The sequence below is a fragment of the Papio anubis genome, chromosome 17 (assembly GCF_008728515.1).
Source record: "Papio anubis isolate 15944 chromosome 17, Panubis1.0, whole genome shotgun sequence".
In the NCBI taxonomy this organism is placed as follows: domain Eukaryota; kingdom Metazoa; phylum Chordata; class Mammalia; order Primates; family Cercopithecidae; genus Papio; species Papio anubis.
Genome location: NC_044992.1, coordinates 5005952 through 5031353, shown reverse-complemented (window position 1 = coordinate 5031353; position 25402 = coordinate 5005952). Strand labels below are relative to the sequence as shown.

Sequence of the window (25402 nt, the reverse complement as noted above, 5' to 3'; positions counted from 1 at the left end):
CTCATTGTCTCCCTTTCACACATCCCCTGTTATCTCTCATCCAGTCCCGCAGGGACTACTCAGGATATGATCCCCCAGCTTCCTTTCCTCAGCCAATCTCCTGACAGTAGACTCGTCCCTCTCTTCCCAAAACCAAAGTTCCCTGTTCCTCAACATTCGATCACTGTTCCACAATATCATGGCCCTTTTTGTGCCAACAAATCTGGGCCTCTGTTTTCTTTTTTTTTTTTTTTCCCCCCCTGAGATGGGGTCTCTCTCTGTGGTGCAGTGGCCAGCTCACTGCAACCTCCACCTCCCAGGTTCAAGCGATTCTCATGCCTCAGCCTCCCAATTGGCTGGGACTACAGGTGCGTGCCACCATGCCCAGCTATTTTTTTTTTTTTTTTTTTTTGAGACTGAGACTCACTCTGTGCCCCAGGCTCGAATGCAGTGGCCTGATCTTGGCTCACTGCAACTTCTGCCTACTGGGTTCAAACAATTCTCCTGCCTCAGCCTCCCGAGTAGCTGGCATTACAGGTATATGCCACCACGCCCGGCTAACTTTTTTTGTATTTTTAGTAGAGACAGGATTTCACCATGTTGGCCAGGCTGCTATTGAACTCCTGACCTCAAGTGATCCACCCGCCTCAGCCTCCTAAAGTGCTGGGATTACAGGTATGAGCCACTGTGCCCAGTCTGGGCCTCCATTTTCTACCCCAAATTCCAACACCTAGTTCCCATGACTATACTGTTATTAGATCCTATTGCCTCTACAATCTTAATATTGGCTTCAATATTCTCCTAAATATCCAGCCCCATTTGATCCCCTTATTTCAGTATTCATTGCATTGTTCCCCCTACTTGATTATTGTCTCAATATTGTACTCCAATCTTCCTTGACATTCACCCCATCCCTGCTGTCTCCAATATTAAACTCACTCCAGCCCCTGAATTCATTTTCTTTCCATACCCCCATATTCTCTCCTATCAGCCCATCTCTCTTCCCTATGCTTCTCCCGATTTCACTCTCCTTCAAATTCCTGGTTCCATAGAGCTCCAGTACCTGGCCTGTATTTTCTAATCAATATTAAATTTCCATTACTCTCACATCATCTACACAATGAGATACTACTTCACACTCTCTAAGTATTTTAAGTGTACACTTAATTTGTACACTTCAATGTGTACACACAATAAGTGTGTACTTTTAGTGTCATCATGCGTCTAAGCTGGCCAATTTTCCTCTTATATAGTTTGAGTTATAGTTTAGGTATCCCAGGAATATGTGATCACGTGTCTCTCTACTGCCCGCCTAATTTTACTGTTACTGCTTACCTGTATTGAGCTTGCAACTGTCCTCCAATTTCTGGGCGTCCAGTAAGAGTTTCCTTTGTCCAGAATATCAAGTGTTTCCCTGTCTGCTTAGTATACACAGACAGCCTTTTAGACCATAAAAACAAATAGGCCCCCAAGTCAGGTGCAGTGGTGCATTCCTGTAGTCCCAGTTACTTGAGAGGCTGATGCAGGAGGATCGCTTGAGGCCAGACATTTGAAACCAGCTAGGCAACATGGCAGAGACCCCATCTCCAAATAAAACAAAACGAAAAACCAAACAAACAAGGACCCATTTTTGGGGTCCTTGTGCCGTGCTGCTCAAGAATCAAATGCTAGAGTCTTATTAGCCTGGCAGGGGTCACATGCCCATCTTTGGCTAAAAGGCAGAAGAGTCATCTTAATAGGCAATCCTATGAAAATAGCATGCAATAGGAAAGGAATAGTTCCCAGAGGAAGATTGAAGAGCCATGGATGCTAAGCAGGTAAAAATATTAGATATCCAGTAAACTGACTTCCGGTAAGTCACAAAGGATGAAGGCAACGCCAACGCCAACTGTTTTGGGCAATTTGGGTTGTCAGTCATAGGTAAATATATGGTGATGGTGAAGTAAGCAGTGGTTTCTGAATATCATGGAACAGTAGTAAGTTTAAGTTGTTGAGAAACAGTTGAAATTTAGCTATTTGAAACAGTAGAAACTGATACTGGGAAAATGGATTAATTTTTTTTTTTTTTTTTTTTTTGAGACAGAATCTTGCTCTGTTGCCTAGGCTGGAGTGCAATGGTGCAATCTCGGCTCACCACAACCTCCATCTCTGCCTCCCAGGTTCAAGCGATTCTCCTGCCTCAGCCTCCGGAGTAGCTGGGATTACAGGCATGCACCACCATGCCAGGCTAATTTTGTATTTTTTTTAGTAGAGATGGGGTTTCTCCATGGTGCTCAGGCTGGTCTCAAACTCCCAACCTCAGGTGATCCACCTTCTTCAGCCTCCTAAAGTGCTGGGATTACAGGTATGAGCCACTGCGGCCGGCCAGATTAATTTTTTAACTATGTCATTACTTGTTATGGTCCAAGCACTGGAGATAATTATCAGGAAAACAGAGACAACCCTTGCCTTCATGGAGCTCACTTTGTTAATGATGGAACTTACCAGGTGGCAGGCTTAGTATTTTATATAGCATGAGATCATTGAATGCTCACAACCCTATGAGGTAAGTTCTATTATTCTTCCCATTTGGCAGATGAGGAAACAGGCATAGGTGAGATGATTTGCCCAAGGTCACAGCAATGGAGCAAGATTTTGAACCCAGGCATTGTTTCTGGAGTGTGTATTCTTATTTTTACCAGCTATATTAAGACATAATTCATATAACTTACAATTCATTCATTTAAAGTGTACGATTCAATGACTTTTAATATACTCAGAGTTGTGCAACAATTACAATTGATATTGGGACATTTTTTGTTTGTTTCTTTTGTTTGTTTTTTTGAGACTAGGTCTGGCTCTGTCACTCAGGCTGGAGTGCAGTGACGCAGTCTCGGCTCACTGCCACCTTCACCTCCTGGGCTGACACAATTCTCCCACCTCAGCCTCCTAAGTAGCTGGAACTACAGGTGAACACCACCAGGCCCAGCTAATTTTTGTATTTTTTGTAGAGATGGGTTTTTTTTGTTTTTGTTTTTGTTTTTTGAGATGGAGTCTCACTGTATTGCCCAGGCTGGAGTGCAGTGTCACCGCAAACTGCAACCTCCGCCTCCCAGGTTCAAGCAATTCTCCTGCCTCAGCCTCCCCAGTAGCTGGGATGGCAGGTGCACGCTGCTACACCTGACTAATTTCTTGTATTTTAGTAGAAACAGAGTTTCACCATGTTGCCCAGGCTAGTCTCGAACTCCCGAGCTCAGGCAATCCGCCTACCTGGGTCTCCCAAAGTACTGGGATTGCAGGCGTGAGCCACCACTCCTGGCCTCTAAGTGTTCTTTATATATTTTAGATACAAGTCTATTATTAAATGATTTACAATTTATTGTCCCATTCTGTGAGTTGTCTTTTCACATTTGTGATGGTGTCTTTGAAACACAAAAGTTTTAAATTTTGATGATATCCAGTTTATCTATTGTTGCTTTGTTGTTTATGTTTTCAGTGGCATAGCTAAGAACCCACTGACCCATTCAGATTATGAAGATTTAAACCTAATACATGTTTTCTTCTAAGAGTTTTATAGTTTTAGTTCTTAAATGTAGGTCTTTGATCCATTTTGAGTTCATATTTGTACATGGTGTGCAGCAGGATCCAACTTCATTCTTTTGTATGAGGGTGTCCAATTATCCCAACACCGTCTGCTGAGAAGACTCTTCTTTCCCCATTGAATTATCCCAGCACCCTTATTCAAATCATTTGACTGTAAATGTGAGGGTTAATTTCTGGTTTTTGTTGTTTTTTAATAATTTGTGTGTGTGTGTGAGAGTTAATTTCTGGATTCTGTCTCTCTCTCTCTCTTTTTTTTTTTTTTTTTTTTTTTTGAGACGGAGTCTCACTCTGTTCCCCCGGCTGGAGTGCAGTGGCATGATCTCGGCCCACTGCAACCTCCACCTCCCAGCTTCAAGCGATTTTCCTGCCTCAGCCTCCCAAGTAGCTGGGATTAAAGGCTTGCACCACCAAGCCTGGCTAATTTTTGTATTTTTTTTTTTTTAGTAGAGATGGGGTTTTGCTATGTTGACCAGGCTGGTCTTGAACTCCTGACCTCAAGAGATCTACCTGCCTTGGCTTCTCAAAGTGCTGGGATTACAGGTGTGAGCTACCTTGTCTGGCCTGAATTCTTATTTCTATTGTATGTATCTATATGTCTATCTTTATTCCATTAATACACAGTCCTGATAACTGTAATATTGAAATTGGAATTTGCAGTAAATATTGAAATTGGAAAGTACAAGTTCTTCAACTTTGCTATTCTTTGTCAAAATTGCTTTTGCTAGTCTAGGTCTTTTGAATTTCTATATACATTTCAGGATCGGCTTGCCAATTTCTACAAAGAAGTCCATTAGAATTTTGATAGGGATTGTGTCTGTATTAGCATCATGAAAACGGACGAATACAATGAGTTTTCTACATTTTCTGTTAAATTTCTTCAAAGGATTTTATTTTTGATGTCTTCAAAATAGAATTGTTTTCTTAATTTCATTTCCTGTTTGCTCATTGCTAGTGCATAGAAAAATAATTGAGGCTGGGTACAGTGGCCCATGCCTGTAATCCCAGCACTTTGGGAGACTGAGCTTGGGAGTTTGAGACCAGCCTGGGCAACATAGCAAGACCTCATCTCTACTAATAATTTTAAAAATTAGTTGGGCGTGGTGGCAAGCTCTTTGTGGTTTCAGCTACTCTGGAGGCTGAAGTGGGAGGATCGCTTGAGCCTGGGTGGTTGAGGCTGCAGTGAGCTGGGATCTTACCACTGCACTCCAGCCAGAGCAACAGAGCGGGACCTTATCTCAAAAAAAGAAAAATAATAGCTTTTCTTACATTGATATTATATTCTAAATCCTTGCTGAAACTCATTTATTTCTTCTAATACTTGTAACTATGAGTTTTAATAGTTTAAGATGACAACAGGATGGTCTTAGACAAGATCGTATCATCTGCAGACATGATCTTTCTTTCCAATCTGGATTCCTTTTATTTCTTTTTCCTGTGTAACTGTCCTGGGAGAATCTTCAGCACAATGCTGAATAGGATGCTGGGTGGACATCCTTTGCTTTCTTTCCTGATATTCAGTCTTTCACCATTAAGTGTGATGTTAGCTGTGAGTTTTTCATAGATGTCCTTTACCAGGTTGAGGAAATTCCCTTCTGTTCCTAGTTTGTTGAGTGTTTTCTGTCATGGAGGGGTGTTGAATTTTGTCAAATGTTTTTATGTGTCTACTGAGGTAATCATAGGGTTTTTGTTCTTTATTCTATTGAGGTGGTGTATTTCATTAATTCATTTTCACATGTTAAACCAATATTACATTCCTGGGATACCTCCCACTTGGTCATCGTGTATAATCCTTTTCATATACTACTGGATTTGATTTACTTATATTTTGTTCAGGAATTATTATTATTATTATTATTATTTTTTTTTTTTTTTTTTTGAGATAGGGTCTCACTCTGTTACCCAGGCTGGAGTGCAGTGTTCATAATCATGGCTCACTGCAGCCTCAACTTCCCTGACTTGAGCTATCCTCCCACCTCAGCCTCCCAGGTCTCTGAGACTACAGGCATGCACCACCATGCCTGGCTGATTTTGTCTCGTTTGTAGAGATGGGGTTTCACTATGTTGCCTAGGCTGGTCTTGAACTCCTGTATTCAAACAATTCTCCCACAACAAGTCTCCCAAAGTGCTGGGATTACAGGTGTGAGCCACCAAGCCTGTTTTTTTTTTTTTTTTTTAGACAGTCTCATTCTGTTGCCCAGGCTAGAGTGTGGTGGCAGGACCTCGTCTCATATTGCAACCTCTGCCTCCCGGGTTCAAGTGATTCTCATGCCTTAGCCTTCTGAGTAGCTGGGATTGCAGGTGCATGCCAGCAATTTTTTTTGTTGTTGTTGTTTTTTGCTTTTTGAGACAGAGTCTCACTCTTATCACCCACGATGGAGTGCAGTGGTGCAATCTTGGCTCACTACAACCTCCACCTCCCGGGTTCAAGCAATTCTCATTCCTCAGCCTCCCAAGTAGCTGTGATTACAGGAGCACGCCACCACACCTGGCTAATTTTTGTATTTTAGTAGAGATAGGGTTTCACCATGTTGCCCAGACTAGTCTTGAACTCCTGAGCTCAGGCAATCTGCCTGCCTCAGCCTCCCAAAGTGCTGGCATTACAGGCGTGAGCCACTGCACCCAGTTATGCTTTTTTTTTTTTTTTGCATTTACATCCATTATGTAGTGGTGAATAGGCATGACAGTAGAGAATAAATAAAACCAGGGACGGTTTGGTATTACAGAACAACGGGATCTAGTATTGGGGTGGGGGGAAGAGTGAGAAATTGGGTGATTGATGCTGGATGGGAGATGGGACAATTTTTATCCTTTATTCTATTGTGGTTCTATTTATTCTGTTCTATTGATGCATTTTCACACGTTAAAACCACCTTGCATCCCAGGGAAGCAGAGAATGGGTAACCAGCTGTATATAATTTTGATTCATTTGTAAATTTCTGAAGGGAGAATTTACTTATTGGAGGACGATAGGGCCAACTATATTATTTCTGCAGAGACACCACCATGACAAACAGCAACAGTAATGTCCAGCAGTTATTAAGCATGTACTCAACACGAAATGGACCCCTGAGTTCAAACACTGGATTTCACCCTTCTATCCAGGTCATGACCATACTTAACTGTATTAAGATGAACCATATTACTGCATGTAATAAGGACAAGGCCTCAGCAGTTGTTTCCTTAATAGACAGTTTATATCTTCATGAACATCTCAATATTCTGATTTCACTAACATGTCTGCTAATAGGTATATCGTTTCCTGTGACTGCTGTAACAAACTGATGACTTAAAACAACAGAAATACATTTCTCTCACAGTTCCGGAAGCCAGAAATGCAATCCACCTGTTGGCTCTAAGGGAGAATCTCTTCTTTGCCTCTTCCAGCTTGTGGGGGCTGCATTACTCCAAACTTTTTTTTTTTTTTTTTTTTTTGAGATGGAGTCTTGCTTTGTTACCAGGCTGGAGTGCAGTGGTGATATCTCCGCTCACTGCAACCTCCGCCTCCCGGGTTCAAGCGATTCTCCTGCCTCAGGCTCCTGAGTAGCTGGGATTACAGGCATGCACTACTACACCTGGCTAATTTTTTACATTTTTGGTAGAGACAGGGTTTCACCATGCTGGCCAGGCTGGTCTTGAACTCCTGAACCTCAAGTGATCTGCCCACCTAGGCCTTCCAAAGTGCTGGGATTACAGGTGTGAGCCACTGTGCCTGGCCCCAACCTGCCTTTGAGATCGTGATACCTCCTCCTTTTGTCTGAAATCTCCCTCTGCCTTTCTCTTATAAGGACACTTTTCACTGGATTTAGGGTCCATCCAAATAATGTAGGATGATCTCCTTATCTCCATATCCTTAATTATACCTGCAAAGTCTCCTTTTCTGAATAAGGCAACATTCACAGGTTCCAGGAATTAGGACATGGACCTATCTTTTGAGGGATCACTGTTCAACCCACTACAGATTTTGAATAAGCTGCAAATGTGAAACGGACAGTGTTTTCAAATGAGTAAAAAGTCATACTGGAAAGAAATATACCATGGCATTATAGACAGCAAAAAATAAAAACCAAACCTTTTAAAACACATATATTTAATGTACAGAATTGGAAAAAGGACTTCTTGATAATAAACATATTTCATGTAAACACAAGCTTTCAGTATCTATGAATATTTCATTGCAAATACACCCAAAGTTACTTCTTCTCTACATAAAGGAGAAACTCCAAGTTCTGCTCTTTAGGAAGACACGGAGGGCAAGCAACACCTTAGGAGCAGCCATTGCTATTTCTCCCCTTTCCTTGGGTGACCTAACATTTTACAGGGACTAATGACATAAAGAAATATTAGATTCCATTGAGTTTAAACACAAATTTCCCACTGAGGGAATGAAATATTTGATGCTTGTATGAATAAATAATTAAATATTAGGTACAAAGCAGATTCCAAAACCAACTGAAGTATGAAAACAAATTGGCATGGATACGTAACAGTAAAATTAAATTTCACTACTGAGTATGCTACATGCTTCGTTCTCTATTCCAGTGGGTTCTCTTTTTTTGTGTAAGGTCTTTTCCGGCTGGACTCTAAGACAGTCATTGCTTAACATCACCAGGATTTTTGTCAGGAGATTTATTTTGGAAATAAACCAATTTCTTTTTTATTAAAGACCAAGGTTGTCTTTTTTGCTACATGCTTCTTTCCACTACATATTGACTCCCTGATGTAAGAAAATGTACAGGGTGAGAGCAAGTACTCTATGTTGGCTGTCCCGCAGTGTAATGACTGGTTAATAAGAAAGTCACTCAGCCTGGGCAATATAGTGAGGCCTCGTTTCTGCAAAAAAATTAGCAAAGCATGGTGACACGCACCTGTGGTCCTAGCTACTTGGGAGGCTGAGGCAGGAGGATCACTTGAGCCTGGGACACAGAGGTTGCAGTGAGCCAAGACTGTGCCACTGAACTCTACTATAACCTGGGTGACAGAAGGGGACCTTGCCTCAAAAATACTACTACTACTAAAGGAGCCACTCGTTTAATCCATTTCTCATCTGGTCTCATCCAAAGAGTAAGTCAAAATCATCAAGGTCACAAAGGACTTATGACCAAGGTACAACTCTGCAAATATCTTTAACTGGCCATGGCTTCTTCGTTTGATCCCTTCCCACGTATTAGAAGACTCTAAGGAACAGATGCTGCAGCCTAGTTCAAAGAAGTACACACATACCTCAGGAAAGTGGACCAAAAAAGAGGAAGACACAGAATACAAGAAAGAGTTGACAAAGCAAATCTAATAAAAAGTATGGTTGGCTTGAACAGTCATTGGTATAAATTCCTTATGATTCTACTTTTTGACAGGCTCCTCCTTTTGACTACTGAGCAATTAAGATATTTTCAGTCGTTTCGATTCCTTTTCCACACCGTCTCTAATGTTCTGTAGTTTTCTGGAGTTCTGAACCAGGGACACTAAACTCTCCCTAAAATCACTAGTCCCATGATCTCTGCCAACATTTTGAAGCTCATCAAAGAAAGTCAACGTCTGTTTGAGTTTGGCCTGAACAATTTTTTGCTCTTCTAATTCTGCAAGAAGGGCCTGCTTAGTACATAATTCAGTCTTGTACTTCTCCTGTAACTGTTCAATTTCTTTCTGGAGATGCTGAAAATCTTCCTCACTATAAGGTGTCTCCTTACATTTATCTTCAGGAAGCAAGATGTTTGAGGGAATACATAAAATCAGCTGCAAAAACAGTTGCTCCATTTTGCTAAAAAGGTTATCAAAATGTCCTTTCATGAAGCAAAGAAACTTCTCTGTGCATTTGCGAATCTGCACTGGGCTAATATCACAGTCTGGGATGCCATCCAGCTTCTTCAGAATAACCTGTTCAACGGCCTGCATCACTTCAAATAGGTAGTCTTGAAATGCAATGTAGATCCGAAGCATGCATGTTTGTGGCGTGAAGCCAAAGAACTGGGCCTCATAGGTCATTGGATCCACAGACATCTTGGCTTATTTTGCTATGTTATTTTCAGGTGTGAAAAACCTGCAAATGTAAAAAGGAAATAATTCATTTGGAAAAAAAAATCTTCTGCAGGATAACAAATCACATTACAGAGAGCAAACAAAGCAGCAAATAAATAAAAAATAAGGAGTTTGTTTTCCTTTATACCTGATGCCACTTCCACAACAGAATATAAACTCTTGCCTCTCTGAGGCTCCTTCCATCAGCCTATACTCTCCCTTTTCCCCTCCTCATTGTTCACTTCCCTTACCTGTGACTTTGGCACAGATCACAGTCTTCTGAATTACCATCCTAGACAACTTTGAAGTCTAGACAGATGACTTAACCAATGCCCCAGAGATTCAGTTTCTTGAGCTTCAATGACCTATAGCTCCACCTTTTAGCCACCTGGCTCTTGATATTTGTAACCACTCTTCCAAACTGCTTCTACTTTTTGACTACCACCTCCTATAAAATTCTTCCAATTCTTATATACTCATATTACACCCTAATCTTCAAGACTTACAGCCCCTCCACCCTCTCTTTCTGTTCTCAGCCTCTCCCACTTCTCTTCTTTCCTTATTCATTTTAGGCCTCATGATCTATCATTTTGATCACTTCATTGCCGATGTCCTCAATTTGCTTGTTCTCCAGCCAAGCCATATGAAAAAACCCCAATTAGAAGATGAGTAAGTCCCTTGTCAGCTTTATAACCCTGACATGTTTTTTCAAGGGTCTGCAAGCAATTCCTCTCAAATATAAACATCTAGGAAAATAAACCCCTATCTCCTTGCCATTGTGGGAATTCAACTTAGGCATCTTTTTCTGAGATGAAATGATATGCTTGTCATAGAAATAAGAGAAGTTTTATTATTCAGATAAAGGCAATTAGCTAAAACAAACTGCTACTTCAATTATCAGGTGAATTTAGAATGCACTTTATGAAATAATTTGCAATAAGCAGTACAGTCAAATCTTCTTATGGGAAGATGCAGCTAATCTTAAGAATTTATGTTTGTAGGCCGAGCACGATAGCTCATGCCTGTAGTCTCACCACTTTAGGAGGCCGAGATGGACAGATCACCTGAAGTCAGGAGTTCAAGACCAGCCTGGCCAACATAGCAAAACCCTATCTCTACCAGAAATACAAAAATTAGCCAGGCGTGGTGGTGGGCACTTGTGATCCCAGCTACTCGGGAGGCTGAGCCAGGAGAATCACTGGAACCCGAGGCGGAGGTTGCAGTGAGTCGAGATCACGCCCCTGCACCCCAGCCTGGGCAACAGAGTGAGACTCCGTCTCAAAAAATAAAATAAAATAAAACTTTACGTTTGTAATGGCTAAATATAGAGTGGTTATAACTGTTTGGCCGTATATGTAAGGTAGGATTTCTGTTTTTTTTTTTTTTTTTTTGTGAGACGTGTTCTGGCTCTGTCACCCAGGCCGGAGTGCAGTGGCACGATCACGGATCACTGCAGCCTCAACCTCCCGGGTCCAAGCAATCCTCCCACCTCAGCCTCCCAAGTAGCCAGAACTACAGGTGCAGGCCACCATGCCTGGCTAATTTTCTTGTTGTTGTTATTTTTGTTTTTGTTTTTTGAGACAAAGTCTCACTCTCTCGCCCAGGTTGGAGTGCAGTGGTATGATGTTGGCTCACTACAACCTCGGCCTCCTAAGTTCAAGTGATCCTCTTAGCTCAGCCTCCCACGTAGCTGGGATTACAGATGTGCGCCATCTCTAACAACAAAAAATACACTTCCTTGATTAACTCCTTCCTTTGAATTCCCATCAGGACCTCTTTTCGGGCACTGGCTGATAAACTTCTACCGCCTCATCTTCTCTGCTAGACTTAGAGTTCCTGAAGGCAGAATAAATGTGGCTTGATCAGTATTTGCCGATTCAACGCAGAGGTGCCCAGGCCATCTCAGTGAGTTAAGCGAAGACCCGGCGATCGCGCTGGACAGGACCCAGAAGCCAGAGCGCCGGAACTTCCGGCCGGCTCCCGGCATCCGTCGGGCCTCAAGCCCGCGCTGCATGCTGGGACCTTCAGGTTGGAGCCCGCTGTAAGGCCGACCCACGGGCTGCCGCGCTCCCTCGCGATGCCGCCTAAGCCAGTCTCGTCCGTCCCCGCTTCTCCTCAGAGAAAATGCTGCCCCGCAGTACTTACCGGAGCGACCATGAGGGTCACGAATTCGAGCACACACAGGCTTCCCGCCACCTCCTTTAAACCGCCGCTGGCTTGCCAGGGACAGACGGCGCGGTTGGCTCCCCAAAATTCCGACTGATACGCGCCTCGGCGAGCGAAAGTAAACGCGGGATACTCTCGCGTTCCTGATTGGCTGGTTGGGGACACCTCAATTATGACAGAAAGGGGCCGGGCGGGAAAGTTAGCTGTGGCCGGCGGGGATTGGCAGAAGGAACCTGTACTTACTCGCTTTTCCCGGACGTTGGCTGGTGGAGAAGCCAGGATGGGGAGATGGAGCGCTGGGGGGGGGGGGGGGGGGGGGGGGGGGGACCCGGGGGGGGGGGGGGGGGGGGCGTGGGGGGTGGGGGGGCGGTGGCGACGCAACTCGTGATTGGCGGATGTGCCTTCCTTAAGTCTCTACGGATTGGCGGCTGACCGATTGCTTGGCGTTGATTGGGCAGCCGAGGGAACCCTAAAGCGGGCGCGGGGGAGGCCTTTGTCCCGCCCAGCCGCCGGGGCCTGCTGGCGGAAGGGGAAGTGAGGGGGGCAGGCGACGGTGGGGAAGATGGCGTACCAGAGCTTGCGGCTGGAGTACCTGCAGATCCCACCGGTCAGCCGCGCCTACACCACGGCCTGCGTCCTCACCACCGCCGCCGTGGTGAGCAGCTGCAGTGCCACCTTCTCATTATCTGGGCTGGATATGACTGGGTCTTCAGGAAACTGGGGTTTGGGCTTCGGGGAGGCCCAGAGGGGCTGGTCCGGGGATGGGTGGAGACGTACAGGGATTACTCTGGGGTTCGAGTTGGCGCCGAGAATGCTTATCCAGTGACCTGAGAAGGGAGTGCTGCTTCATGGGGGGTCAGGTCAGTTTCTAAGAGATGAGGGCCGGACCTATACCGGGTTAGGGTTGCGGGAGCCTCCCACCCGAGAAATGTGTCCGAGAGCTCTGCCAATGGCCAGGTGGTACCGTGGTGACTAGTGAGAGGAAGGTCCGTTTTATGAAGAAACAGGAATGAGGAAAGCAAGGTGGAAACTGTCCAGAGGGGAGTGGCTTATAATAAAGAGGGTCTCTGGGTAACAAAGGGCTAGCTGGAGGTACCCAGCCCTAACGGTGGCAGGGTCTCGAGTCTCCGTTATTTCAAGTGAGTTTTGTTGTTTCACACGGCTGTTTCAGGTGGTGCCCATGTGGTGGGTAGATTCATAGCAGCTGTTTTTATTTGTCCTGTGTCTAAAATATCACCACCTGTCTGCCTCATTTCTTCATGTCAGCCTCAACTATTGCAACATAAACTTTTTTGTGTTAGGTATTGAGGATACAAAGAATTCTACCAATTCTAGAGAATTCTTTACCAACCTCTTCCTCTGGCCTAAGAAGAAAGGCTTAAAGAAAATCAGTAATTGACCGAGAGTTGGAAATTGCTAGACCTACTAATCCTCTGTTGTAAATGATGAAATTTTGTTTCTTGGTTGATTTGCTTTAAGAAGCTCTTTTTCTATTTCAGCAGTTGGAATTGATCACACCTTTTCAGTTGTACTTCAATCCTGAATTAATCTTTAAACACTTTCAAGTAAGTGGTTCATCACAATAGTGATTAATGCTTCAGTTTCTTCTTTTACTTACTGTTTAGTAGCAAATCCTGTTGTACACTATCCTAAAAAAGAACCCCGTGGGGGACCTTTGATTATAAGTTGTCTTGTCAGGATGTAAAGCAGTGATTCTGCAGCCTGGTTGGACTTGAGAATCCCTTAGGGAACTTTGAAGAGATTCCCAAGCTCCTCAACAAGTACCAAATCAGAATTTGCAAGGGTAGGAATTAAAATCTGTGTTTCATTTTTAAAGTTCCCTGCATCGTTTTGATGCGTCCAGTTCCTGTATTCGGAAATCACTGGTTTAGACTTAATGTTGTAGTATGAGAGGAGAGTGACCAGCTAGCTGCTTAGGGGTTGTCTCTGCAGGGATGGCCTTATTTTGTCCATTCACCACCTAGGCACGCCCACCACCTTGGTGTTATCATGATGGTCCAGAAACTCAATTCTGTTAGTGCTTTTAAATTGTGATCTGTCTTCCAGTGATCAGATCATACTAACAAAATTCCAAACATCTAAAGCTACATGGTGGTTTATTAGATTACAGTGGGAGATGGTCCTTTCCGGTAATTAAAATGTCAAAAGAGGCTGGGCGCAGTGGCTCACGCCTGTAATCCCAGCACTTTGGGAGGCTGAGGCAGGCAGATCACCTGAGGTCAGGAGTTCGAGACCAGCCTGGCCAACATGGTAAAGCCCTGTCTCTACTAAAAATACAAAAATTAGCCGGGCGTGATGACACATGCCTGTAATCCTAGCTACTGGGGAGGCTGAGGCAGGAGAATCACTTGAACCCGGGAGACGGAGGTTGCAATGAGCCGAGATTATGCCAGCCTCTGAGACAGGAGCGAAACTCTGTCTCAAAATGCTAAAAGAAACATGGATTTTTCTGTTCCAAGATGATCTTACAGACCATAGTTGGAGTAGGGGAGAGACCCAAAAGCCAATAATTGTGCCTCTACACATGCTGTTCCCTCTGTCTCAAATGTGTTTCATTCACTTTATACCCATTGAACTCTGGCTTGCCTTTCAAAACGCAGCTTTTGTGTAACCTTTATGTACTCATCCTCCTTTGTTTTAGAGCATCTCTCACCTTTACTTTGCAGTTATGTGTATGCTTGTCTCCTCACTAGGATGAGGACTCTAAAATCTGGATAATTAATATGTATAACTGAATTGTTCCAACTTTAATAGTTACCAATTCTCAAGAATTTAGTGATTTGTAAAGTAGTCCTGTCATCTCTTGTCACTGTGTTCCCACAATACTCACATGGAGCTGTAGTTCCATCCAAGTAAGTCTTGCTTCCTACTTGGCTTGCTTGGTTTTACTCTGCCTGGGGTTAAACTGTTAAACTCTTGATGACATTTGGAGTTAGGACTTTGAGATTTGCCATCAGTCTCCATCTACTCCTGCGGGTCCTTGGTCAGGACATTTAAAAGTTCAACTTTCAGCTGAATAACTAGTGTTCAGCTAGTAGTTCAACTTTTAGCTGAATAACTAGTATCAGCTAGTTATTCAACTTTTAGTCTTTTAGTTTCCTATCTGTGAATTAACTTGCTTGTCTCACAGGATCACAACAGATAGTAGACATTTTAAAATGTTAAGCACTCTACCATTGTGAGTGGTTACTGTGGGTGTGGAGAGGTTGGGTAGGAAAGGGTGTATCAGGGTTTCCAACAGGAAAATGAGTGTTTGGCCGGGCGCAGTGGCTCACGCCTGTAATCCCAGCACTTTAGGAGGCTGAGGTGGGTGGATCATTTGAGGTCAGGAGTTTGAGACCAGCCTGGCCAACATGATGAAACCCTGCCTCTACTAAAAATAAAAATATTAGCCTGGTGTGGTGGTGCACACCTGTAATCTCAGCTACTTGGGAGGCTAAGGCAGGAGAATTGCTTGAACCTGGGAGGCAGTGAGCTGCGATTGTGCCACTGTACTCCAGCCTGGGCGACAGCGAGACTCTGTCTCAAAAAAAAAGGAAAAAGAAAATGAGTGTTCTTGTATCTCCCAAGTAGACTGTAATTATTAGAGCATTAGTTCTTACAGGGAGTTGGCCATTTGTTCAGATTAGAACTTGGGTATTTGCCTTAGAATTTTCCCTTCTGGCCAGATGCAGTGGCTCAGGCCTCTAATCCTAGCACTTTGGGAGGCTGAGGTGGATGATCCCTTGAGGCCAGGAGTTTGAGTCAGCCTGGGCAACATAGTGAGGACCTGTCTCTATTTTTTTTTTTTTAAGTTTTAATTAAAAAAAAAAAAGAATTTTCCTTTCTTTTTGATGTTTCTGACTGCCTGATGTAAACATTTCTCAGCAATTTATATTAGACCCTGAAGTTTTTCTCTGGTATGTCAGTTCTATTTATTATATGATGATACTACACACGAAAGCACTGTTTTCTGTTCGGCAAATTAACCTAGCCTTCCTACCAAACTTTCTCGATAAGATGATCACAATTTAAAATTTTCTGTCCTATTATTATAAATGTCACAGTCACAATGATGTCTTTCAGACTTTGAACTAAAAGCAGCAAAAAAAAAAAAATCTAACATCAGATTATGTGCCCCTGTTTTTGTTTCAGAACAGAATATCACTCTGTCCAAGGCTTCTCAACCATCGCAGTCATAGGATGTATCTTTTGTATTAATATGGAACTGTTTCCTGGTAATTTATTTTACTTAATACATCTTTCTCTTGATTTTTTTTTAACAGATATGGAGATTAATCACCAATTTCTTATTTTTTGGGCCAGTCGGATTCAATTTTTTATTTAACATGATTTTTCTGTATCCTTTATTAAATGGGGTCAGCATCAAAACTTTGTTTTCTTAGGAAGTAAAAAATTAAGTTGAAACTTTTAATCCTGTTATTTGTTTTTGGTACCATCTTAGCTGTAATTTCTGGGTCGGTGGTACATAAAGTAGTTGGTTAGGTAGTAATGTTTTGAAAATGTTTGTAGGTCACTGTTTGTTCAAATGGGAGGCTTTAACCATAAAAAGATAGCACCTCTGCTTTTTTGTTACTTACAAATCTGATCAAGGGAGGGGAGAATTGATTTGAGGCATACCTCCACAGTAACACCAACAGGTACAAAGCGGTAAAACAACCTGAATACAATGATAATTTAGCAGAATTTGGGCATAAGTTTTGGAGTGGGTTCATGAGGAGTGGAAACTTGAGATCTCCTTGGGTCGTGGTTGCTGGAACTACTGGCTGAAAGACAGTGATTGTGTCTGCTGGGCTTGTCAAGTTCCGGTTTGTTGAAAGGAAAACCCCAGCTCTGATCCAGTGGCAATTGGGGCCACAGAGCAGGGCATTCCTCCTCCACCCCTGCCCTCTGTATGAAGAGGGAGTTACAGTTCAGCTCATCTGCAGCTGCATTCCTTCCCGAGGATGGCAGGAATCCATTTTAAGTCCTGTGTAGTATATCGTTCTGAGAAGTTTCCAGTAAAGTTTTTTCTCCTCATGATTCATCTTTATTGACTGAGGTGCTCAACCTGCCAGGCCTGGAAAAGTAGTTTAGCACACAAGGCTTCTTGCTGCGGATTTCTTCCAAGTTAGGACGTGGAGAAGCAAAGATGGTGCAGATTAAGGTGTGGCTGAGCACAGGAAAGACAATACAAATTTTTAAAGGTTTAGTAGGGGACTGGAGGGCCGGGTGTGGTGGCTCACACCTGTAATCCCAGCACCTGGGGAGGCCAAGGTGGGTGGATCACGAGGTCAGGAGTTTGAGACCAGCCTGGTCAACGTGGTGAAACCCGCTCTGTACTACAAAAATTAGCCTGGTGTGGTGGTGCACAACTGTAATCCCAGCTACTCAGGAGGCTGAGGCAGGAGAATCGCTTGAATCTGGCAGGCAGAGCTTGCAGTGAGCCGAGATTGTGCCATTGCACTCCTGCCTGGATGACAGAGCGAGACTCTGTCTCGAAAGGAAAAAAAAAAAAAAAAGGATAGGGGACTGAAAGCATGTCTGTGGTCTGTGTGTCATCTGTATTAGTTCCCAGCCAGGGACAGTTTGTTAAAAATGATGCTGGTCTTGACCTTTTCTAAAATGCTTGGTAAAAGAGTAATCACATTACCACTCAAACATTCTTACACAAATGAAGACTTGACTTCTTACAAATAATATGGAATCCAAGTGTACTTACAAGATAACATTAAGTTTTTACTTTGTTCATATTCGTGTGCTGAATATTTTCTTAACTTGGAACTTAAGATATCGTTACTGTCGAATGCTAGAAGAAGGCTCTTTCCGAGGTCGGACAGCAGACTTTGTATTTATGTTCCTTTTTGGTGGATTCTTAATGACCGTATCCTTCAACAAATAGAAAACCTACGGGAAAATGTTGAAGAACACCCTGGCTCTTCCTAAAACTTGTCATCTGTCTCCCACAATTCTCTAGATATTCGGAACAAACAGATAAAAGTAGATCTCCAGATCTTAGCTTCAGGGCGCTATCATTTATTTTACAGCACATTTTCTGTGACAAGTTTCCAAGCCTAGCAGTCGGACAGGAAGAGCAAGTCACAGGAACTTTTAACCCAGGTGGGTTCCTGTTAAGCATCTCAGTTATATCGTTGCTGCTTGGCGTACTTCACTTTTAAACTAAGTTGGTAAGACATTTACTTGGTGGCTTTCAAAACCAATAAATTATTTTTCAGAAAAAGAATTTTCATCTATACAATAGACTTAGATATGGTACGGTCCGACAAGATGGTTTTATTCCAGCTAGCTTTATTCACCTCTGTAAAGGTGCTAATCGTGAGCAAGCTTTAATATAATTATTGAACGAAGAATTAACACATTTTCCAAAGAGGCAAGAACTTCACGAAAGCAGAATTATTTGTTTGAAGTAGCTGTAAATCTCAATAATTTAGCCTAAGCAGATTTTTGCCTGATTGCTCTGGGTAATTATTTTCTGGGTTTTTTTCCTTCTGTTCTAAAGATGTAACAACTTGACTTTTCCAATTCAAACTTTTGTTAGAACACAATCTTTAGTTCTCCTGCTCAGTCTTCCCTATTAAACTTTTCATGTTGATATTTTCCTTAATGTCATTTGCTAGCTTTTTGGTCTGTTTGTGAGCTTAGTTTTCTTGGGCCAGGCCTTTACAATAATGCTCGTCTACGTGTGGAGCCGAAGGAACCCCTATGTCCGCATGAACTTCTTTGGCCTTCTCAACTTCCAGGCCCCCTTTCTGCCCTGGGTGCTCATGGGCTTTTCCTTGTTGTTGGGGAACTCAATCATTGTGGACCTTTTGGGTAAGGCTCTTCTCACTATTTTTTAAGTCATTTTACCTGTAAAAGTATTTTACCACTATTTTGCATGTTTATTCTGTTTGGCCTTCATGTATTACCTATTGTAAAATACTACAATATTAGTTCATTAATTTTTAATAATTATGTTGACATTCATCCTAAATGTAGTCGATTTATGTTGGTAGGTCTACCTGCCATCTAAATTTTAATTCTCTCCCTCATCCTTTATTTCTGCTTGACTCTAGGTATTGCAGTTGGACACATTTATTTTTTCTTGGAAGATGTATTTCCCAATCAGCCTGGTGGAATAAGAATTCTGAAAACACCATCTATTTTGTGAGTATTTTAACACCAGGTTACATACTCTTACAGGCAAACCAGGACAGAGGGCATGATCTGTGTTTTCTTCGGCTCCCCTAGCTCCTAGTACACATAGTTCAGGTCAGTAACTATTTGCAGATTGAGCAGTCTGGCTGCAGTTGAAGAGCACTTGGATTGGGTAGGAGCAGAGAGTGCCAGGGTTGTGGCAAGAGCAAGGTTAACAGGCTCAGGATATCTTGGGAGTAACCTGGTAATCGTTGTTCCAGATGACCACTAGAACTTCCTATTCCAGGAGGAGCCTGCTGGTTTTATGAAAGCCACTGTCCACGTTTAGTGAAGTAAGGTAGCAAAATGGGCAAAACCGATGAAAGTTTCTGATGGTGGACTTTGTGGCCTGCCGAGCAGGTGGTTGAGATAAGAAGTGAAGCAGAGTGCAAATAGCTTTGGACTGGAAACCAGGTGTAGCTGTCCCACTGACCAGCCATAGAGCAAGTCCCTTCTGTTTTGCAATTCAGTTTCCTGAGGTAGAACTTTGATTTCTTTCTTTCTTTCTTTCTTTCTTTCTTTTTTAAACATGGGGTCTCGTTCTGTCACCTAGGCTGGAGTGCAGTAGAACTTTGATTTATGAGACCTCTTTCTACTCTGAAATTTGGTATCCTTGGGAGATGCCATATTAAAAAGGGCTCAATTGAGAAGTAAAATGTGAGTTTTTGTTATAAAATGTTTGTTGTAGACTAGTTAAGCAAAAAGAAGAAAGTGAAATTGTCCACACTTGGGTATAGCAGTGGCTATCATTGTTAACTTTTCAGTGTGTATTCTTCAGTCTTTACTGTCTGTACTTTCTAAAAAACGCTGAGCCAGTCAAGGCCATAGTGCACTATGACTGCACCTGTGAATAGCCACTGCTCTTCTTGGGCCAGGCCTTTAACATAGCCACTGCATTCCAGCCTGGAAAACATAACACATTCCTGTAATCCCAGCACTTTGAGAGGCGAAGGCAGATGGATCACTTGAGCTCAGGAGTTTGAGACCAGCCTGGGCAACGTGGCAAAACCCCATATCTACAAAAGCTGCAAATGGTGGCACATGCTTGTAATCCCAGCTACTTGAGAGGTTGAGGTGGAAGGATTGCTCGAGCCCAGAGGGGTTGAGGCTGCAGTGAGCCAAGATCGCACCACTGCACTTTGGGCTGAGGGACAGAGTGGCACCCTGTCTCAAAAAACAATTTTTGTAACCTTGTAAACTTAATATGTCAGAATTGTTTTTTCCATCCTAAAGTGTTATAAAATTATAACAGGGGATATTCCATGGTATGGATATGGCATAATGTTACTAATCCCTTATTGATGGACATTGACATTAGTGCTTGGTTTTCTCGTCTATAATTGGAGTGGTGAATATCCTTGTAGCTAAATCTCTGCACACATCCATGATTATTTTCAAAAGATAATTCCTAGAAGTGGAATTGCTATTTTGTTGCCAAACGCCTTCCAGAATGGATGTTCAAGTTTACATTTCAACTAGCATTTATAACTGTTCATTTCTGCACATCCTCATCAAACAAGGGAGACATTTCATTTACCCTTTCCTAGTTGAATAGTTATAGGATGATGTCTCATTGTTTATGATTTTTAAAAAATGTTTTGAAACAATTTCAGTCCTCCAGGAAATTACATATGCAGTACAGGGTCTCACTCCATTGTCCGGGCTGGAGTGCAGTGGTATGATCATAGCACACTGTTAACTCAAACCCCTGGGCTCAAGTGATCTTCCCGCCTCAGCCTCCTGAGTAGCTGGGACTACAGGTGCACACCACCAACCTCTGCTTATTTTCTTTCTTAAATATTTTTTTTTGTGGAGACGAGGTCTCTCTATGTTGCCCAGACTAGTCTCAAACTTCAGTCCTCAGGTGATCCTCCTGTCTCTTGGCCTACCAAAGCACTGAGATTACAGGTGTGAGCCACTACAGCCCACTTTTTATTTTGTTTTATTTTTTGCAATTGTTTTCTGGCACAACAAGATATACCAGGCTCATCCTGTGCTCTCCTTGATCCAGTCCTAGAATCAGCTGTTTCTTCAAGGAGCCCTGGTTCCTTTAAAGTGGAGAATGGTATTTAGAAGCCAAGATCTGGGTGCTAGATGTGCTCATTGCTATTGGAGTGTTGCTATTCCCAGATCCTCTCAGTGAACAGAGCAGTGGAATTATATGTATGTATGTATGATAATGTATACAAATGTATATTTTTAGATCTATGTATTTTTAAAAACATGGGTTTATACTATACTCCCATTTCTAGTACTACCTCATGGTTCGTTCTAGCTTTTTTCCTATTTGTTTCCTCCAGTATTTTATTATGAAAATTTCCAAACTTATAGGAAATCAGAAAAAAATTGGAGTGAGCTTCATGTAGCCACCACATAGATTCTGTAATTAATAGTTCCCTATTCTTTTTGCACACCTATCCCTACATCTAGCTTTCCAATCCAAAATGTATGTGCCATTATATGTATACTTAATTCCTTGTATACTTGAGTATGCATATCAGTAACTAGAGTTCAGTATTTATGTGCAACAAAATCTTGAGTATGTCAACTGAGTTTCTATAAATGCACACTTCTGTGTATCTATCAAGACAGAAAATTACCATCAATCAGAACGTTCCCTGATATCGTTCCTTGTCAGTCATTGCACCTGTCCCCCAAGAAGCAATTGCTATTCTGATTTTGTTCCTCTGTAGATTAGTTTTTCATGTTGTGCAGCTTCATGAGTAGAATCGTACAGTATGCATGTACTCTGGTAAAAGGCTTCTCTCATTCAACATAATGTTTTTGAGACTCATCTGTGTTCTTGTATTTATTGGTAATTTGTTCCTTTTTTATTGCTGAGTATTATTTGGTTGTGTGAATGTACCACTGCTTTCCATCTGCCCTTTCCATCTGTCCTAACCTGATTCTTACTATGATTAATGTTTTACCTACCTAATTACCACTCATATGTAACCAGTCTTTTGTGATAGTCTCCACCTGCCCCATATGGATGCCTTGCTCATCTCACTCACCCTCAGATTCCCCAGACCAGGCTGCCCTCTTACGGGGATGCCTCCCCACCCTACTCAGGCTAACATCTCGTCGGGCCACCTCCATGTGTGCATGGTCTGATGGGGCTCTTGACTCCCTATACCAGGCTGTGCCCCCACCCCCATCCTGCTAATGTTTGGGCAGTAGAAGGGGTCTCAGTTTTGTTTTTGTTGTCATTGCTACGGATTCTCACTCTGTTGCCCAGGCTTGAGTTCAGAGGCTCAGCCTCGGCTCACTGCAACCTTCGCCTCCTGGGTTCAAGCGATTCTCCTGCATCAGCCTCCTGAGTAGCTGGGATTACAGGCATGCGCTACGACACCCGGCTAATTTTGTATTTCTAGTAGAGATGGGGTTTCGCCATGTTGGTCAGGCTGGTCTTGAACTCCTGACCTCAGGTGATCAGCCTCCCAAAGTGCTGGGATTACAGGCATGAGCCACCACGCCTGGCCGGGATCTCAGTTTCTAATGTACTTTCCTTTGATTATTGTGAGAGCAAACATTCTCACGTTTATTGACCACATGGATTTCCTTTTTGAATTGCCTATTCAGCCCTTTGCCCATTTTTTCTGTTGGTTTGTTTTTATTGTTAATTCGTAAGAATTTTAAAAACTCATTTTGAAGTATAGTTTTTCTGACTCCAGTATAAATTAGAAGTTTTCAAATACATTTCTAATTTTATCTACTGTGGGGGATTACAAGTAGAAATATAAGTGCAAATTGAGGATGCTGCTTTAATGGTTCCTTCTTTAGTGAGGTTTTGAATTACTACATCCTAGTACTTAGAGAGTCTTTTGGACATTTACTATCCCCTCCTATGTTCTGCAGTAATTTTTCTTGGGATACCTTGTGAATTTTTTAAAACTTTTGTAGTAAAATAATACCTAACATAAAATTCACCATCTTAACTCATTTTAAATGTTCAGTGGCATTAAGTATATTCATACTATTTTGCTGTCATCACCACCATCCATAGAACTCTCTTCATCCTGCAGAACTGCAACTCTGTACTCATTAAACAACTCGCCACCCCAGCCACCACCATTCTATTTTGTTTCTCTGAATTTGACTACTCTATGTACCTCATAAGTGGAATCATACAATATTTGTCCTTTTTTGTCTGGCTTATTTCATATTTCATTTAGTGTAAAGTCCTCAAGGTTCATCTATGTTGTACCATGTGTCTGAATTTCCTTCCTTTTTTTTTTTTGAGACAGTCTTGCTCTGTTGCCAGGCTGGAGTGCAATGGAGCAATCTCAGCTCACTGTAACCTGTTCCTCCCAGGTTCAAGCGATTCTCCTGCCTCAGCCTCCTGAGTAGTAGCTGGGATTACAGGCATGCGCCACCGTGCCAGGCTAATTTTTGTATTTTTGGTAGAGACGGGGTTTTACCATGTTGACCAGGTACAGTAGCTCATGCCTGTAATCCCAGCATTTTGGGACGCCGAGGTGGGCAGATCACCTGAGTTCAGGAGTTCGAGACCAGTCTGGCCAACATGATGAAACCTCGTCCCTCCTAAAAATACAAAAATTAGTTGGGCATGGTGGCGGGTGTCTGTAATCCCAGCTACTCGGGAGATTGAGGCAGGAGAATTGCTTGAACCCAGGAGGTAGAGGTTGCAGTGAGCCGAGATCGCACCACGGCACTCCAGCCTGGGCAACAGAGCGAGACCCCATCTCAAAAAAAAAAAAAAATTCTGTAATATGTATGTACTGTATTTTGTTCATTCACCTGTTGATGGACACTTGGGTGATACCTTGGTTATGGGGAGACATTAATGATAAATATGTGAAAGTCAGCTTACAAAAGTAGTGTGATCTAACTTTTGTAAAATTACATAATGTAAAAGTTCCCAAAGAGTAACTGAAACATTGACAATAGTTACCTCTGGGAATTTAGGATATTTTGTTAATCTCTTGTTTTCTCCTTCTCTATAATTACTATGATTTGGGTTGCTTTTCTAGTAAAAATCAGTGAAAGATAAAAGCTAATGTAAATGTTAATAATTATAGATGCTCTTACAATACGTTGACTGTTTAATTGGCAGGCGGGTGTAGTGTTTACCTATGGGTGGAAACCCTGTGGGACCTGAACTGACCTTGTAGTACTTTGGACCTGAGATGACTCTGGGACCAAATTATATCTGTTGCCTGTCTTTTAGGAAAGCTATTTTTGATACACCAGATGAGGATCCAAATTACAATCCACTACCTGAAGAACGGCCAGGAGGCTTCGCCTGGGGTGAGGGCCAGCGCCTTGGAGGTTAAAGCAGCAGTGCCAATAATGAGACCCAGCTGGGAAGGACTCAGTGATACCCACTGGGATTCTTTTATCCTTTGTTGCAAAAGTGTGGACACTTTTGACAGCTTGGCAGATTTTAACTCCAGAAGCACTTTATGAAATGGTACACTGACTAATCCAGAAGACATTTCCAACAGTTTGCCAGTGGTTCCTCACTACGCTGGTACTGAAAGTGTAATTTCTCAGAGCCAAAAAACTGGAGAAACAAATATCCTGCCACCTCCAACAAGTACATGAGTACTTGATTTTTATGGTATAAGGCAGGGCCTTTTCTTCCTCTTGATAGATGAGGCCATGGTGTAAATGGAAGTTTCAGAGAGGACAAAATAAAACTGAATTCCATTTTTCTCTCACTGTATTAAAGCTTTTGTGTGTGATCTTTTAAATTCTGATAATGTATTGTAGCTCTCCTGCGTAGATCTGAGCTCAGAACAGTTTACACAGCTGTTCTTCTGTGTCTTCACAACTTTTAACTGGATTTCATTTCAGGATTGGAAATACGTGGCTGTCATGCTGTGGTTGTGTACATCTTACTAATTCAGAATGCAAGATTCACCAGGAAGATGATTTATTTCTGTCATCTGGATAGGTTGTTTCCATCTGGGTTTTGCAAAACTGTCAGACAACGTGGAAAAAAAGGAGGGAGGATGCTTCTTGTAGCAGTAGGAATTCAGCTATAGGAAAGTCAGCTGTAAGCTAATGTGGCATCTTATTTGCTTTGCTTACATTTCTCCATTAAGAAGTATCCAGGGAAAGATTGCTAAGGGCCACATTTTTGGAAAACTAGGAAGATTTTCATTGGACTTTTTTTTTTCTTTTCTTTTTAAAAAAGTTTTAATTAAAAATTTTTTTTTTTTTTTTTTTTTTTTTTTTTTGAGACGGAGTCTTGCTCTGTAGCCCGGGCTGGAGTGCAGTGGCCGGATCTCAGCTCACTGCAAGCTCCGCCTCCCAGGTTTACGCCATTCTCCTGCCTCAGCCTCCCGAGTAGCTGGGACTACAGGCGCCCGCCACCTCGCCCGGCTATTTTTTGTATTTTTAGTAGAGACGGGGTTTCACCGTGTTAGCCAGGATGGTCTCGATCTCCTGACCTCGTGATCCGCCCGTCTCGGCCTCCCAAAGTGCTGGGATTACAGGC

General features: G+C 42.5%; 2 protein-coding genes across 13 annotated transcripts; one reads left to right on the top strand and one right to left on the bottom strand.

Moving 5' to 3' along the window:
* Window positions 1-7631: 7631 nt before the first annotated feature.
* Window positions 7632-12050, bottom strand: MIS12 (MIS12 kinetochore complex component). 5 transcript variants are annotated; one of them, XM_003912185.5, is made up of 2 exons: window positions 11983-12050; window positions 7632-9595 (listed from the first exon to the last, which is right to left on the bottom strand). In XM_003912185.5, the coding sequence occupies exon 2, from the start codon at window positions 9553-9555 to the stop codon at window positions 8938-8940; it is 618 nt and encodes a 205-aa protein (XP_003912234.1). In that variant the 5' UTR covers window positions 9556-9595; window positions 11983-12050; the 3' UTR covers window positions 7632-8937. The 5 variants fall into 5 exon arrangements, with proteins under 5 accessions (XP_003912234.1, XP_003912233.1, XP_021784321.1 ...); XM_003912184.5 differs by having other exon boundaries at window positions 11719-12029; XM_021928629.2 differs by lacking the exon at window positions 11983-12050 and adding an exon at window positions 11312-11711.
* Window positions 11451-24625, top strand: DERL2 (derlin 2). 8 transcript variants are annotated; one of them, XM_009189473.3, is made up of 8 exons: window positions 11451-11461; window positions 12275-12394; window positions 13242-13304; window positions 16026-16099; window positions 17530-17623; window positions 18378-18573; window positions 18816-18906; window positions 24128-24625. In XM_009189473.3, the coding sequence occupies exons 2-8, from the start codon at window positions 12302-12304 to the stop codon at window positions 24231-24233; spliced, it is 717 nt and encodes a 238-aa protein (XP_009187737.1). In that variant the 5' UTR covers window positions 11451-11461; window positions 12275-12301; the 3' UTR covers window positions 24234-24625. The 8 variants fall into 8 exon arrangements, 7 of the variants coding, with proteins under 7 accessions (XP_009187737.1, XP_009187739.1, XP_003912232.1 ...); XM_009189475.2 differs by lacking the exon at window positions 16026-16099 and adding an exon at window positions 15895-15944; XM_003912183.4 differs by having other exon boundaries at window positions 13239-13304.
* Window positions 24626-25402: the final 777 nt, after the last annotated feature.

Coding starts and splice junctions, on each gene's coding strand:
- MIS12 (XM_003912185.5), bottom strand. CDS start 9,555: ATGTCTGTGGATCCAATGACCTATGAGGCCCAGTTCTTTGGCTTCACG.
- DERL2 (XM_031657303.1), top strand. CDS start 12,501: ATGGGTGGAGACGTACAGGGATTACTCTGGGGTTCGAGTTGGCGCCGA. Junction 13,305..16,025: donor TAATCTTTAAACACTTTCAA/GTAAGTGGTTCA, acceptor TTTTTTTAACAG/ATATGGAGATTAATCACCAA. Junction 18,574..18,815: donor AATCATTGTGGACCTTTTGG/GTAAGGCTCTTC, acceptor GCTTGACTCTAG/GTATTGCAGTTGGACACATT.